The sequence below is a fragment of the Pristis pectinata genome, chromosome 3, assembly GCF_009764475.1.
Source record: "Pristis pectinata isolate sPriPec2 chromosome 3, sPriPec2.1.pri, whole genome shotgun sequence".
In the NCBI taxonomy this organism is placed as follows: Eukaryota; Metazoa; Chordata; class Chondrichthyes; order Rhinopristiformes; family Pristidae; genus Pristis; species Pristis pectinata.
The window spans coordinates 106139554-106156808 of NC_067407.1; the positions used below are offsets into that span (position 1 = coordinate 106139554).

At 39.7% G+C, this 17255-nt stretch overlaps 1 protein-coding gene across 2 annotated transcripts in view; it reads left to right on the plus strand.

The window, feature by feature from the left end:
• Nucleotides 1-9013, plus strand: part of dusp10 (dual specificity phosphatase 10) — a 35447-nt gene extending 26434 nt beyond the window's left edge. For both annotated transcript variants that reach the window (XM_052013097.1, XM_052013098.1), the window contains 2 exons: nt 3368-3736; nt 7701-9013. In XM_052013097.1, the coding sequence (XP_051869057.1) occupies nt 3368-3736; nt 7701-7966 (635 nt within the window). In that variant the 3' untranslated portion in view covers nt 7967-9013. The remainder of the gene's footprint in view (nt 1-3367; nt 3737-7700) is intronic.
• The last annotated feature ends 8242 nt before the right edge of the window (nt 9014-17255 follow it).

Here is a 17255-nt window from a genome sequence, read left to right on the forward strand (position 1 = left end):
TTGACCAGCTGTGAAGAACAATCATTGTAAAGAGTGACATGAAACCTTGAGGCTGCTTTCACATGAGTAGATAAAGCCAAAAGGAGATTCGAGTTTTTGTTTAATTTAGAAGAGCTTGGAAACATAGAAACATAGAAAAACTACAGCACAGTTCAAGCCCTTCAGCCCACAAAGCTGTGCCGAACATGCCCCTACCCTAGAAATTACTAGGCTTACCCATAGCCCTCTATTTTTCTCAGCTCCATGTACCTATCCAACAGTCTCTTAAAAGATCCTATCGTATCCGCCTCCACCACTGTTTTCAGCAGCCCATTCCACACACTCACCACTCTCTGAGTAAAAAACTTACCCCTGACATCTCCTCTATATCTACTCCCCAGCACCTTAAACCTATGTCCTCTTGTGGCCACCATTTCAGCCCTGGGGAAAAGCCTCTGACTATCTACCCTATCAATACCTCTCATCATCTTATATACCTCTATCAGGTCCTCCCTCATCCTCCGTCGCTCCAAGGAGAAAAGGCCGAGTTCCCTCAACCTGCTTTCATAAGGCATGCTCCGCATTCCAGGCAGCATCCTTGTAAATCTTCTCTGCACTCTTTCTATGGCTTCCACATCCTATTTTCTCTGGCATGGAATAAATGACAAAGGTCCATTGTTTAAAATGTGCTGAAAATAGAAAGAAGAGAGTTAAGAGCAAAAAAAACATAAAAATGTACTGAAGTGCATCACAGAACCATAACAACAATGGAGTTAAGGAAAAACAAATATGGTCAAGAAGTTTAAAAATCTGTTAATGCAATTCACTGGGATACTATCTTGTGTGTGGAAAAATTAGGGCTGTTTTCTTAAAAAACAGGTTTTGCACAGTTGCTGAAAATGCAGACGGAGAAATCTGCATCTGGAATCAGGGCAAGCAGGGAAGGCACTTGTCTAACCAAAGGCATTGAACTGTTATAAAGTTTTGTCTAATCAGTTGCAGAAAGAGAAATGAGAGAAAGGGCTTATAACACCTTGAGTGCAAATGCAATACAGTTGTACCCTTTGTGTAGGGATGGGAGCAGGGGCACGAGTGGGGCTAAGAGTACAAGCTGGAGTGTTGCAGTGTTCTTGGCACCATATTCACGTGGGCTGCCCTGTTGCTGAGGGAACTGCTTTCTTCTCCACTCCATAACCAAGAAGTCAATAATTTGTGGTATTCAGCAATGTGTGAAAACTGCTGGAAGCCTGTTGGAAAATTCATACAGCAACTTGCCCCGGTTGAATTATAAGTTTGCACCACAGGAGTAATAAATATTAAAAATCAAACCACAGGAAAAGTTGCATATTTGCTGTTTAGCTTTAATATTGATAATATCAGGAAACCTAAAACTACAGAACTGGCTTGCCCTTTGATCTTCTGCAAGCAATACCCATGTTATAAGCAATGCCCATGTTGTACAATACACTAGGGAGCTGTATTTGGATGTTGTTTGCCTGACCTGGAGAATTCTTTCAGTTGAGGCCTGTTTCCAAGGACATTCCTGTACCACTGTGGGGATTTGACAGCTGTAGGATTGATAGTAGTATTTGGGTTCATTTACCGTAAATGCATCCTGTGTAAGTTTTATTCAGTTTAATAGTAAGGAGTGCAGATGCAAGAACCTCATTCCTGCTGTTGTTTAACATACTTAATCTTTGGTTCTGGGCTCCAATTCTGTGTAATGTCTTCAATGTTGAACCAGCTTAGGGCACAATTCAGGTCTCGACTATAATTAAGTAGTTAGGAGCTTTTAGAAGTTCTGGAAATTAAGATCCTATTATCAGAACGTACAATTGCTCTCAACTATTTATTTTGTCTGAAAAATGAAATATAACGATACGAATCATAATAATACAACAGGAAAATTAACTTGCTGATTCTTCCAAAGGTGCAGTCAGCCAATTTTAACAATTTCCACAAAAAGGAGAACAGGAAATCAGCCAGCTTTCACAGAGAGTTGGCTGGCAGTCTAAATCTGACAGGACAGCTGGAGGTGATACTAAAGGGAAGTCACACAAATGCTGGCAGTAAGCTGGAGTAGTTTAATGGGGTCAGCAGAAGCAAGTAGAACTCAAGAATGGTTTGGGATTGTTTTTTGTTGATCAGCCTCCCTTTAAGAGCTGTAGTTATGTTGTTTAATACTGACAAAAATTGGACAGAACGGGCTGTGTGCCCAGTTGCACCTCACAAATGAGGAAAAGAGTATTATATACATCATTGGACCATGCTCTGCAATTCAAAATTGACAACTCAGCTAAGGCAGGAAGATTGTCCAGTTACCTATCTAAAAAATCCTTCTCAAGAAGGCATTGGCCAGACCTCAGGTGCAAACAGTGGTGGTGAGGGAGGGGTGGCTGGGGGCAGGGGATTTAAGTTTCCTGTTTTCAAAACAGTGCTGCTCCATTTTCACTGGAGTTGCCATCTTTTTTTTAGTCTAATTGAAGTACCACAGCCAACAGGGATTAATTGCGGAACAGTAAAACGAAAACAAAAGTCAATTACTAGCTCAATTTGTTTTAAGAGAGAAGTCCATTTGAAAACATTGGTGAAATAATTGAGGAATAATAAGTAAACATCTCTCTGTAGTTGGATAAATGTTTGTGCAGTGAAGATTAAGCATCAGCACCCAACCGGGAGAGAGCAATTTGCGGACAATATATGGAAAGGTCTCCTTCAATGCCATATGCCCTGTGATCCAGACATGGCATTGCAACAGAAGAAATAGTCAGCTTGTTTGACATTTACCTTACAGTTAAAAAAAAATGCCTGATACACCTTGCTTGGGGGTAATGTGAATTATTAGGCCAAGACTTGTTGGGAGATGCCAACAGCATTCTGCTAGCATTTAAACAGCAGCACAGTGACACAGCAGATAGCTCCAGGAATCCATGTTTGATTCTGACCTTGGGTACTGTCTGTGTGGATTTTCATGTTCTCCATGTGACCACATAGGTTTCCCTTGGGTGCTCCAGTTTCCTCCCAGATCCTAAAGACATCTTGGTAGCTTAATTGTCTATTGTGAACAATTCCATAGTGTGATAGGTGGCAGGAAAATCCAGGAGGAATTGATGCTCATGAGAGAGAAAATAGGTTACAGGGAAATAAGTCAGACGATGGGATTGATAGGAATGCTTTCTGAGCTGCCATACAATTGATGGGCCATTAGCCTCCTTCTAGCTTGTAAGAAATATAAAAAAAATGAAACCCTGCAAATGTCAGCAAGACGTGTTGACCTTTATGGCAATTGCTGCTTAGACAGGAGCTTCCAACAAGTTCAGTACCATTTGGTAGCTGGTACAGGCCTTCTACTTGTGGCTAACTGTGTTCTTTTTTTTTCTTTTTCAAGGTGGACACAGCAGTTTCAAACAACACCATGAGAACCTCTGTGATCACTCCCTGCAGCTTCAGGAGTGCCCGGATGCAGGGGGAGCCTCAGCAGTTCCAACACAGCTACCTCAGTCCATCCCCACCACCCCTGACATTGAAAATGCTGAGCTGACCCCCATCCTACCCTTCCTGTTCCTAGGAAACGAGCAGGATGCTCAGGATATAGAGAAAATGCAGCGGATGAATATCGGCTACATCATTAACGTAACTACCCACCTGCCTCTTTATCATTATGAGAAAGGTATCTTCCATTATAAACGGCTACCTGCCACTGATAGCAACAAGCAGAATCTCAGGCAATACTTTGAAGAGGCCTTTGAATTTATTGGTAATTACTTCTTAATAATCTTTTTTAACCAATTAAAGAATATTGTCTGTACATGTTGACAAAAAAACTTTATTAAAATGCATAATTCAATAAAGAGAACAGTTTGGAAGACTGAGCAAACAAGTAGTAAGATATTAACTGATTTAAATATAAAACATGCTTTCCCTTGCAGGAAATTCAGAATCAGACTAGCCTTCTTCAGTCAGTACAACTTCTCTTTGCAAATAATTATCAAATATAAAAAACAAAATGTGCTTCTCAAATGTCAGATCATTTTGATTTTAAGAAGATATCTTCCAATATTCCACTCTCCCATGGTTGACCAAATTAGCCAGTAATCAAATCTGTCACCTCATCATTTTTTTTTCACCTTCATTGCTAAACACAATGGGGAATTAAATCCTTTCACTCAATGGAGTAAGTGTTTCCTGAACCTCCCTATTATTCTTGATCCTACCAGATAATATTATCCATAACCAGAAATAAAAAAACAGAGAATGCTGGAAATAGGTGGCATATATTTAGAGAGAAACTGGTGTTAATGTTTCAGATCAAAGACTCTTCATCAGATTAAATGCTGCCTGACCTGTTGAGTATTTCCAGGACTTTCTGATACTATTTTGCTTATTCATCACCAGAAATTCAACTGTCTGTCAAAGGATTTGGATAATTTTTTTTAATATAAACTTTCATTACCATATTGCATTAGCATTGATATATTTAGAACCATTAATTGCAAAGAAAAGAAAATATCTACTGCAGAAATTATTAATTTTACAGTAAGACCTTGGTGTTGCGCATCACATTTTCTACTCCAGATAATTCACAAATGTCTTGACCTTCCATAAAGGATTTCAGCATAAATACACTTACCATTTTGGGCTTGATTTCATATTTTGGTATGTTAATAATTTTAATGTTTCACACCTCTTAATTACACCTCAATTATCGATAATTTAAATGAGACTTTTTGTAAAGACACAAGAAATTCTGCAGATGCTGGAATCTGGAGCAATACACAAAAAGTGCTGGAAGAACTCAGCAGGTCAGGCAGCATCCATGGAGGGAAATAAACAGTCGACGTTTCAGGCCGAGACCCTTCATCAGGACTGGAAAGGAAGAGGGCAGAAGCCAGAATAATAAGGGGGGAGGGGGGAGGGGGAGAAGCACACGCAGGCAGGTGATAGGTGAGCCCAGGTGATAGGTGAGTCCAGGTAAGAGGGGGAAGGTAGGTGGGTGCAGGAGAGTGGGGGAAGATGTAATAAGCTGAGAGGTGATAGGTAGAAGAGGCTAAGGGCTGAAGAAGAAGGAATCCAGTAGGAGAGGGCAGTGGACTGTTTATGAGTCACATATTTGGTGAGAGCCTGAGGTCCATTTGGAAAAATCACAGCAGTATCAGTTAAAGTACTGACTAATATTCAGCCAGATTTTGCAACTATGACCCCATAAAGCTTCATTTTGTATCCCACCTTCTTTGTGGATGGAATAATGCTCATCCTTCATCCATCTCTGCAGAATGACAGAAACCAAATAACCCTTACATCAAAATTAACATGCATAGCCCCTCAAGGATAATCATTAAATTCTTCCGTTTGATCCTGCAATATTCAGGGATATTTAAAGTGAGGTATTGTAGGTTAGTGTGGTTGCTTTGCAATTTGCTTCAGTCATGCTGTTGATTAAATATTATCCTTTATTGGTCTCGTTTATTTAACTGATCTTTTTCTATTCTCGTGACATGAAAAAAATCATGCTTTCAAAGTCATAAAGCATTCCAGGATATGGGAAATTTGTTGAAAGTCTTACAATTTAATTTACTTTTAATTGAAGGCATTAAGAGTATAAATCCTAAAGCTGTGGGTGGCTATAAGATTACCCAAGCTACTCAGAAATGCTCACAATCAACATCACAGGCAAATGTAAAATAATTGTGAGCTCATTTGAAGTTTCTGCAGGTTCACAGCATATCAATGATAAGTTCCTTTGATACTTCTCATATACCACTGCTTTAAGCATCATGAAGCACTGATTTGGAAGATTGCAGCTTTAAAGAATGATTTTGCTCTTTTATTGATTTTTATCAGCTAACATCTGTCGTCATTGCTGTCAGCAATTGGATAGGACTGATTATGTTTATAATGCTCCAGAGGTCTGTTTGTTCAGTTACTTGCTCAGCCTAGCAAACAACCAATGCCTTCAATTATTTAGCACTCTCCATAGGACTCCCTTTTTATTACCAAAAACAGTGTTTTACAGTGAAGATTGGAAACCTGAAGATGCAGTTGCATTTTTGGTGAAAGGGGAGAGTCACTTGGATATGCATTGATACCTTTGTTCAGCCATTAGGGGACATCAGGAAACTGGACATGTCTAAGGAAACAATAGTTTGGAACAACTGAGGATGCAAGTTGACTGGACCACCAGAAAATACATCGTAACTAGGGCAGTGCTGAATACTTATGCACATAGATGTGGGCAGTTTCTTATCCATGCTATTAAGAAATTGCCCTGTACATCTCTCAATATAAAGTTTGGGATTTCCGGCAGTTTTAGGTTAATAGTCACTTGTGCTTGGATGAATCATTGAATTTTTGACAGTTTTGAGCTTCAGTTGGATACATTTGTAAAAATACATTTCGGTAGCTGTTAAAGATTATTGTGAATTTTAAGTAACCTGTATGTAGATGCAGCCTGATGAACAACTTTAGGTTTTATAGGGACTAACTAAATTCAAGTCTGTAAAGTTCCCATGCTCCATTGCATTCCATAGGACAATGTGATTACAAAATTCAGAAAGAACTCTTTACACAATGAGAAACAGAATTATTTAACTGAACAATATTAAAATTTGAACTAGAGAATGCTAATAGAAAAAAATGTTATATAATGTAATGATAATATCTATAAAAATAAATGATTTGAAGCACAGGAGTCATAATTTGGATTCAGAGAAATTGGTAAAAAGAAAAAAATAGCTTATTTCTTGTTAAATACTTAAGAAGCCAACCATATTATTTGTACTGAACATGTTACTGAATTCAAATGGAACTCTCTGTCCTATATTTTGAAAGTGGAAGTTTAGTTGAATGCAGTAATGTGTTTATTACAGATATTGTTGCTATTTCACTCCTTTTTTGTGTGTTACTTGTTCGAAAAGTTGCTGCTTCCAAATTTCTGCTTGACCTATTTTAACTTCCAGGTGCTTTGACAAATTCCTGTGTTATAAACGCTCAGTTAAACAAAAAGCTGCGATTATTAAAACTTTAGTAGGGATAGAACATTGTTAATGAACAGGAAACTGACAGATTTATCAAGTAATGTCTGCCTGGTGAAAAGCTATATAGAGTCCCACAGAAACCTGTGCTTGGACACCTAACATCTAAATCTTTTATGCGCCCTTTCCAGTTTAATAACATCCTTCCTACAGCATGGTGATCAGAACTGTAGGCAGTACTCCAAGCGTAGCTTTAACAAAAGTCTTGTGCAATTATAACATGACGTCCCAACTCCTGTACTCAATATCCTGACCAATGAAGGTAAATGTGCCAAACACTCTTCTTCACCACCCTGTCTACCTGTGTCACCACTTTCAATAAACTGTGTATCTGCACCCCTAGGTCTCTCTGTTCTACAACACTCCCCAGGGCCTTACCATTTACTGTGTAAGTCCTGCCCTGGTTTGTCCTACCAAAACATAACACCTCGCATTTATTCGAATTAAACTCCATCTGCCGTTCCTCGGCCCACTTTCCCAGTAGATCAAGATCCCATTGTAATCTTATACAAACCTTCTCCACTGTCCACCATACTGCCAATTTTAATGTTATTCCTGTTAACTCGTCTTCAGATGCTGGAATTGAATTCTGATTATTTTTGGTCTCATTGGAAAATGATGGAAGAGTAATTGTATTCTCTGCCCTGCCAGCCAACAAAGTGTAATGTATTTTGTTTCCTTTGCTTTCAGAGGAAGCACACCAGTGCAGTAAGGGGCTACTCATTCACTGTCAAGCAGGTGTCTCACGTTCTGCTACGATTGTTATAGCCTATCTGATGAAGCACACACGGATGACCATGACTGATGCCTACAAATTTGTTAAAGGAAAGAGACCAATTATTTCTCCAAACCTCAATTTCATGGGACAATTGCTAGAGTTTGAAGAAGACTTAAACAATGGAGTCACTCCACGAATTCTGACACCAAAGCTGATTGGGGTGGAGACAGTTGTCTAATGTGGCTTGGCCAACTTTTAGGAGTTTTTTTTTGACAGGAGATATTTTTCTCCCCTTGATGCTTTGAAGCATCCAGTATGCTGGAACTGAGAACCTAAAAAAAGACTGCACCATCATTGATGGGGGAATTATGGAGTTGGTGGTCTGTGCAGGTTCATAGACAGCAACAAAGAACTGGAAATGAAGTGAAGAAAATGATAATGAAGCTATGATCTGGAGATTTCCTGAGGAATATCCTTTCAACTCATCTAAAGGATGCCAAAGCAAATTGGTCACTGGTCACTGTGAGGGAACCCAACACACCACATAGCTGTGATTAATCTCCACCTAGCTAATGAAGAAGGACAGAAACCTGATTATTTTGTGTGTTCAGGGCCTGTTGATGCCAGTTATATTTTTCTATAAGGGATAAAAACAATTACGGGAATTAAATTAAAATGGTGTCCTCGATAACATGCCATTTGAGGCTCATTGTGCAATAATTGATTTGGGAGTGAAAAACCAAATGGATTGAGATGGGTGCATTTTCCTTATGTAAATATGCAGTAATAAAACAGTAACATGCACCTAGTCAGAGCTGGGGAAGAAATCAATAAAAAGCAATTTTAGTTTTGATTTAAATTCTGGTCACAGTGCCATATGTACTGGTGCAATTTCTTAGAAACATATTGGATCAGAATGTTAAGGAAAAACATTATTTAATATTTTTCACACAATCTCAGTGTGTTACTGTTGTCAGTGTATAATTTTCTTTATAAAAAAGTTATGAATAACCACATCTTGTTAATTTTTATGTTTCCATGTGTCATGTTTTCTTATTGTGCAAAACACCTCCACAGGAGTGATGGGGACGCAGATAATTGAGCTGTTTCCTGTAACATAAGGCAGAGGAGAATGTAGTGCAAAACACAACGGCCCAGAAAATGTTTTCCATTGGGAAAGATGAATTGGGCTGCTGTGTGTTTTGTGTATGGACCTCCCCATCCATTTAATAATCTATTGTGCTCAATGTCTTTCTTGAGCATGCTCTTTTATTAGGAGTGGCCCAGTCCCAGATAAAGAGGGTGGCAAATGGGTTCAGTACTTCAGTCACTGGGAGTACAGAATCTCCCAGATGAGGCTTTGGAATTGGAAGTGGGCTTTGTTAGATGATCGGGGGGGGGGGGGGGGGGGGGGGGTGGTGTCAAGGTCATGATGATGTTAGGGAAGGGGAAATCAATGATGAGGAATGCTATGAGGGTGGGAGCAAGAGACCTGTATAAAATTTAAAAGGGGAGAGAAAAGGGTGGCCAGGCAGGTCCCCTTTAATTTATGCTGAAGGAGGCCTTGTGTTTCATGAAAGTTGTGAGCATGAGCAGCTGGTGCTGCACCAATGAATATGATGGAAGTGAACATCAAATTATGTATTGTACATAATTTGATGGTGTTGCTTGTGCATGGATTGTACCAGATATAAACACATCATATGCATGGAGAATCCAGAATGCATATGACATTGCATAAGTAACCACTCAATTTCATTGTGATCAGGTTTTCACTAAATTCTTTCATGTGACAGACATAAACATGAAATAATTCCAAGAATGATTACGCTAGGCAGCCCATTATTGGCAGCATGCATTTCATATATGTCACGTAATATTACTGAGAGACATTCCCTCTAACGTTGAAAGATCCAAAATTCCATTCTTGTTTGTTCCAAATATTCTCACCAGATCCAGCTGCCTACATTCATCTTTTAGCCCCATTCTTTCTCTTTCCAGCTGTGAATTCACTTATGTTTAAATGTGCTTCAAAACAAAGTCATTTCCCCATCTCTTCTGCAAACAGAAAAAGTGATTATAATATTTAGTTCTTTTTCAAATAGCTAATTAATTTTTAACATCTTTATGATCTCTCCTTTCACAACATTTTGAAGCAAAATTATCTTCACCATCTGCTTTAGAGCCTAACTTTACCAGGCATTTAATTATTTCTGTTGCTTTCTGAGGAGTATTCCCTCTGAGAGCTACCGAGTTATACAATATGGAGCCATATGATGCATTATTTACTGCTCTGACCTTTTCTCAAAGCAGTTCTTTACCCAGAGAGTGCTTAGATTGTAAAACTTGCATCCTCAGGGAGTAGTTGATTGAATGGTGGAGATGCATTAAAGTAGAAGCTTGTTTGCACGTGAGTAAAAAGGAAATACAAGGATATTTGGTGGGAATAGAAGAGACACTGGAGGAGGTTGGATGGAACACAAGCATCAATTTGGTCCTGTTGAGCTGCCCGCTGCTCCTCTATGCTGAAAATACTTTCTAATCTAAAACTTGACCTGATAGGTTTCTCTGGCTCTTTAACCCTCTTATTACCTTGTCAACCAGCAATTGTCCTATCAAAACCACTAAAAATTTTGAAGTTCTCACTTAGTTTGCCACTTAAAATTTTCATCTATGAACTAAAAAACTCTCATTTTTTTCCTTTGTGGTTCAAAGTGTTTTGACTGATACCTCCTTCATGATATAATGTGTACCTATTGTTTAACTTTGGTCCCTGTCTCTCTCTGTGTTTAATAGGATTATGATATATCTCTTTTTAATGTGCTTTCGATCTGTCTTTGTTTCAGTGTTAGTGATCTTTCTCATGGGAATATGCTGTGAATTTGTTTAATGGGTTTGTGATCAGTTTCCTTAATGTAACTGTGATCCAGCATACTTTATTAATTAGCCTTTGATCTGTTTCACTCTTTGTTTAATGAGGACATCATCATCTTATTGATGGTGAAAATTGGCTTGAGGGAAGTGCAAAATGGTTGCTGGTGAATCAATAAGTGGTTTTACATCCCAAGAGGGAGTTGTGGGGGGGGGGCGGGGGGAACAGTCAGGAGCCAGTATTCCCACCAACAGATCCTCCTCCAATAATCACAACATTTAATTAATTAGTCCAGTTGGGTTTGTAGTTAGTGGAATCTCCCAGGATGCTGGTAACAGAGGATTTAATGATGCCAATACCACTTGATTGTCACGGGGACCTGGTTAAGCTCTCTTGCTGGAGATGGTCACTGACAAGTTCTTGCACAGCTCAAGTGTTACCATGTTTCAGTTCAAGCCTCAACATTACTCAGTCCTTGATGCACACAAATGCATAGACTGCCTCAGTACCTGAGAAATTGTGAATGGAACTGCACACTGCAATCATCAGCAAATAACATCATGACTGAACTTAAGATATTGGGAAGCTGTTAGCCTAGAACGCTACTCTAAAGAAATCCTGTCGGATGGTTGGAGTTGAAACTATTCACCACCGTTAGCCGCAGCCATTTCATAATGCATCAGAAATGACTGGGAAAAGCACTGCAAAGCCAATAATTTATCTCTGATTTAAATCTGATACTCTTGTTATTACATCTGCTAAGCAACAATGATTGCATTTTAAAATATTCAGTGTGTGAAGTGATTTAATATATCCAAGAGGTGTGGCACTTCAAAATCCTTTATTCTTGCTTTGCTGCATTCCAAGTCAAACTTCACTGCAGTCTTCTACTCTTAACTCAGTTCTTTCCAATGACAGAAAAACATGCATGGAAAGTGTAGTACGGTGCACCCCCACATTACAGAGGGGCAGCAAGCCTAGAAAACTGCCTGGACTGCAATTTTCCACAACACAAACCCTTTTTTCCCTATTGAATCCCATGTTACAGGTGGAGTTGTGTTCCTACAGGAAGTTTTTCTCTCAACAGTAATGTCCCACAGGTGCACTGTCTATAAGCAAGGAAATTCAGATTGCACTGAAGGCAGAAGAGTTATAGTGTCATTCAGCATGAAAACAGACCCTTCAGCCCAACTCATCCATGCCTATCAAGATGCCCCTCTAACCAATCCCATTTGCCCGTGTTTGACCCATATCCCTCTCAAGAGAAGGGGCTGTTGTTTTAATTAACTAGAAATAAATGTTACATTGTTTGATAAAGAATTGTTGTACAAGTATCAATAGAAGAGATTGCCTTGTCAGTTTCCAAAGCAAATCTCTTAAATGGCCACCCACTGTGAACCGGCAGCCTGCAATTGGTATCCTTTGTAAACTAGTTCAGTTCTCTGTATTCACTCCGAGTTTATTTTTTGCACATAAATTCCCTAAAACCGAATTTTTATTCTGTATCTCAAATTTTTTTGTTAGTGATTTATGAATTCTATTATGGTGAACTTCTGTTACCCAAACTGCAATAACCCAGGGGTACACTGCATAATGATAAAACTGCTACAGGAAGCATTGCATTTTATGGTTGTGCATTGAACCTTTGTATCACATTCAGCACTATCTTAAAGTTACCTTCATAAATGAAGTTCTTGTCATGTTTAGCTGAAGATGGCAAACCAGAGAGAGTGTCTCTGAATATAGGCAAGAGGGCTCACATGGAAAGGAGACAGGGGAAGGGGACCTGAAAATAAGATAAAAATTATAGCAAAAGAAAACATAGTCGGTTCAGAGGCAAAAAGAAGCGAGGACAGGAGACTATCTCAATGACAAACCCAGAATGGGGCTTGGTGGACAAATGCTATAAACAGCATGGACAAACTGAGGGTGGGGTTGGCAGAACAAGTGATGTGGCTGGAACACGAAAAGAAGCCAGAGGAATAGGGTTGGTGAGCAAGGTATGAACTGGTAATAAGGTGTAACACTGCCAGCAAGCAGTCTGAGCAGGGAAGCTGGTGTAAATTATAGCAAGGTAGGAAGACTTTAAACCTGAGTGAGATATTGTCACCTTTAAACCATGTTTCAGTTAAGGTACACTCAGGTTTCCACTGTAGCTGTTCTTGAGCTAACTGCTGAAAATGTACAGGAGTTCCAATTAGCATCCAAGCTCTTGTACCTATCATAACATAGCAGAAATACTAAAGGAAGATATGTCTAAAAAAATCATAAAGAGGAAGAAGGTAAAGTATGAGAGTAAAAAAATATATATAATAGTATAGCACAGTGACCTGGGTTTGATTCTAACCTCAGGCATTGTCTGTGTCGAGTTTGACAATCTCCCAGTGACTGCTTGGGTTTCCCCAGGGGCTGCTCTGTTTTTTTCCCATATTCAAAAGAAATGCTGGTAGGTTAATTAACTCCTGTAAGTTATCCCCAGTGTAGGTGGGTGACAGAAAAATGGGGAATGTTGATGGACATATGAAAAAATGATTAAAACAAATAAGTTGATGAATGGGACTAGTGAGAATGCTGTATGGGCTGGCATTAACTAAATGGACCAAAAGGGTCCTTTCAATACTATAAGAAAATATGAAATATAAAATATGAATAAAAGCAGAAAGCAATGACTTCTGGAGTCATATAAAAGGAAGGGAGTAACTGGCCCTGTAAAGGATCAGACCAGTGAATTAATAAAGAAAAATAGAGAAATGGCAGAGATTCTAAATAATTACTTGGATCAGTCTTCACAGTAGAAGATACTATCCCAATAATTATAAGAATCAAGGGCTTATAGGGAGGGAAAAACTTCATACAATTTTTTCTATTACTAAAAAAAATTACTCAGCAAACCAACAGGGCTAAAGGCTACCAAATCTGGACCTGATGACTTACATCTTGAGGTCCTTGAGGTAGTGGCTGCAGACATTATGGATGCATTTCTTTGTAATCTGCCAAAGGGATCACAAAACTATAAACATGTCACTATTCAAGAAAGTTGGGCAAGAGAAAGCACAAGAGTAAGCTTAACATCCATCATTGGGAAAGTACTGGAATCCATTACTGAGGTGGCAGCAGGACATTTATAAAATCATAAGGTAATCAAGCAGAATCAACATTGTTCTATGAAAGGGATATTATGTTTGCTAGGGCTCTTTGGGAATGTAATAAGTAGGGTGATTAAAGGGGAACCAATAGACAGAGTTTATTTGGACTTACAGATAAGGTGTCACATGAAAGGCTACTGCATAGGATGGGGTTGAAGGTACTGTATTGACACGGATAGGGAATTAGTCAAATAACAGAAAAGAGAGAATTGTGATAAATGTGTCATTTTCAGAATGGCAATCAATAACAAGTGGGATGCCACAGGAATCATTCCTGGACCTCAACTATGTGTTATCTACATTAAAGACTTTGATGAAGGGGACCAAGTACACTATAGCTAGACTTTCTGATGGTACAACAAGTTGTGAGGAGGGACAGCAAAGAGAAAGAGATAGGTTAAGTGAGTAGGCTAATGGTTGACAGAGTAAATCGTGGGAAAACGTGAGGCTATTATTTTAGAAGTAAGAATGGAAAAAAAGTTATTACTTAAATGGAGTACAACAGGGATCGTTGAATATATTCAAAGCAATGATTGACAAACACTTGATCTATAAGTCAGTCAAGAGGTATGAGGAGAGGGCGGGAAACTGGCATGGAATCTAAAATTGGATCAGCTGTGATCTTATTGAATGGCAGAGCTGGCTCAAGGAGCTCTCTGGCCTACTCCTGCTCCTGGTTTTCACATTTGCATGTTCTAAAATACTGCAGGTGTTGGAAATCTGAAAGAAAAACAACAGAAAATTATGGAAGTAAGCTGGGGTACGAAACAGAGTTCACAATCAGCTGGGAAAGTTAGCTCTAACACAAGGTCTTAAAATGCCAGTGAGGAGAGATTGGAGGAAATAATATTTTGAAATGTTTGTGATAGAGATTAAATAACAAAATGGATGCTGATGCAAGACAAAGGGGAATGGGTCAGTAAGGAAGTCAAAGCAGCAACATTGCATCAAACCAAACTACTGGTTATAAACCTCTTTAAAGCAAATGAGCCAGTTTCTACTCATGTATGATGTTTCCTGGATTCTGCAGTTGTGAGAGATTTTGTATTGAAATTTATTTGTGGCATTAATGTAACATCGTATTTAAACTTAAGTTCGAAAATTTCATATTAGATTGTTTTTTGTCTCAATAAAAATGCCCTGGATACTGTGTTGATTCTGTGCCAACAAACTATATAAAGCCAGCAAATGCCTCCTTCCTGTCCTTAGAGGCTCAGGCAAAGAAGCTGCATTTCCAAATACGTCGAAAAACAAATCCAAGGCTGGATGCAAAGCTGTTGAGATCAGGGCTATTCTTGCACAGATGGGTATGCACTGCTGATAGCAGAGGATTAATATGATGGACTGCTCATCAGTTGCAATTAGAAACTCCCCTAAAACTATTCTGGTGCTCTTTACAAGCAAAGAACTTGACCTGTTTATCGGACAAGCCATGAACTAGTCAATGCTAATCGTTAATAAATGCCATTACTGAAATAGAAAGCTACTAAGTATTTGGGGTCTACTGCACTCCGAAAAGAACAACAGCCGAGAAATTGGATGCATTAACACCTTTTTTTATGTACAAACAGTGCATGAAAGCAATCTAACTTGGGTTGGATTGCACGAACAAACATTTCCGCACGAGATCATGTCCATCAGGAAACTGGCCTGGATATTTATGCCCACAATTCACGTCACTGTATTCAAAGTTTTTCCAAGAACCAGCTGCACACCTAATGATATTAAAGATCATGCACAGTTCGCTTCCTCCCGCATTGCATTAATTGGGGCTTTGGAGTAATACCCATGACCTTTATTGAACAGCCACAGTACCACAGGAGCACATCGCACTGCTTGGTTCCATGTGTGTCTATTTAAAGGGACACTTTGCTGACATTAGGTGACCTGACCAAGCAGCTGCAGAACTGACCGCAGGCTGCTCAGACACCTTAAAAACTCCATACTGTGGGCTTAAACTGACAGTATTTCGTTGCTGTGACAGTCATTGTGAGGCCCCAGTAGCACTCCTTGATTCAAGGCTGAAGCAAGGCTTTACTGGCCACACAGAGTAGACCAGGGACCTTGAGACAGGAGGGAAAGACGGAGTTTTTGTCACCACCACCTTCTACCTGGACTTTATCTATGAACAATGCATTTGCAGGCCTAATTCTGCAGGAAGACCTTCAGCCATGCTTTCATGCTCAGATTGCCCTCTCCATACAGATTAGGAATACCTTGACTCTGAAGTTCTGACAACAGGATCTTTATAAGTGCCTGAGAGGAGTTCATCTACTTTGATTTCATTAATAGCCAGGTAGTTTCTTGGGCACTGGGAATTGTCAACATTGTTATCTTCCCAGGAGACCAAGCAACAATTCACTCCACTTGTATGACCAAAAGTGCTCTCATTAATAACCAGTCCTCAACAGGAAAGGTTTCTCAATCTGTAGGTGGTTGTGAATCATCAGATACTCTCACAACATTTAAGAAGTATCTAGGGGAGCACTTGAATTGCAAAAGGCACAGAAGGCTATGGACCAAGTGCTGGTGAATGGAATTAGTACTGATAGGTACTTGATGGTTAGCATGGACACATAGGTCGAAGCACCTCTGTGCTATGGGACCCCTTGACTCTAATTTCCTCAGAGTTAATCCCGCGTCTCTTACAAACAGCCATCAAACTTTCAAGATAAGAGAAATTAAACTACCAGATGTTTTTCAGGGGCCAGTACTGCCTGGAGAGATGGATCCTACTTCCATGGCTACTCAGAGCTCTTCGCAATGCTACCATAGTTGCTACACTGAGAGCCGTGGGAAGATCAGAATAGTATGGAATATGTCATATACTTCCTGAAAATAAAATTCCAGTTTCTGCACTGGACTGGGACCCCTGCCGTATGTGCCCAGCAGGCATGGAGACTGTTGTGTGCTGCATACTGCACAATCCAACAAACTGCAGACAGCAGCTGGTGCCAGAGGAAGAGAAATGGGCTGAGGGACATGAAGCACAGGCTAAAGGGCAGGGGGAGGAAGAGCAAGGCAGCCCGGAGAAAGCCTCGTCTTCTAGCAGAGTGGAGTAGAAAACCATCGAACCATCAAATGTCTTCCAGCAGAATGGAGGAGAAAACCATCAAACCATCGAAGGGCAGGCACGGTAGTGTAGTGGTTAGCATAACGCTATTACAACGCCAGCGATCAGGTTCAATTCCCACTGCTGCCTGTGAGGAGTTTGTACGTTCTCCCCGTCTCTGCGTTGGTTTCCTCCGGGTGCTCGGGTTTCCTCCCACATTGCAAAGACGTACGGGTTAGGAAGTTGTGGGCATGCTATGTTGGCGCCAGAAGCGTGGCGAGACTTGTGGGCTGCCCCCAGAACACTCTACGCAAAAAAAGATGCATTTCACTGTGTGTTTCGATGTACATGTGACTAATAAAGAAATCTTATCAAACCATCAGCAATAAGGGAATCAACAACAGTAAAATGTTTTTATAAGGTGCATGCTAAATCATAGTCCCCAGCCCAAACAACT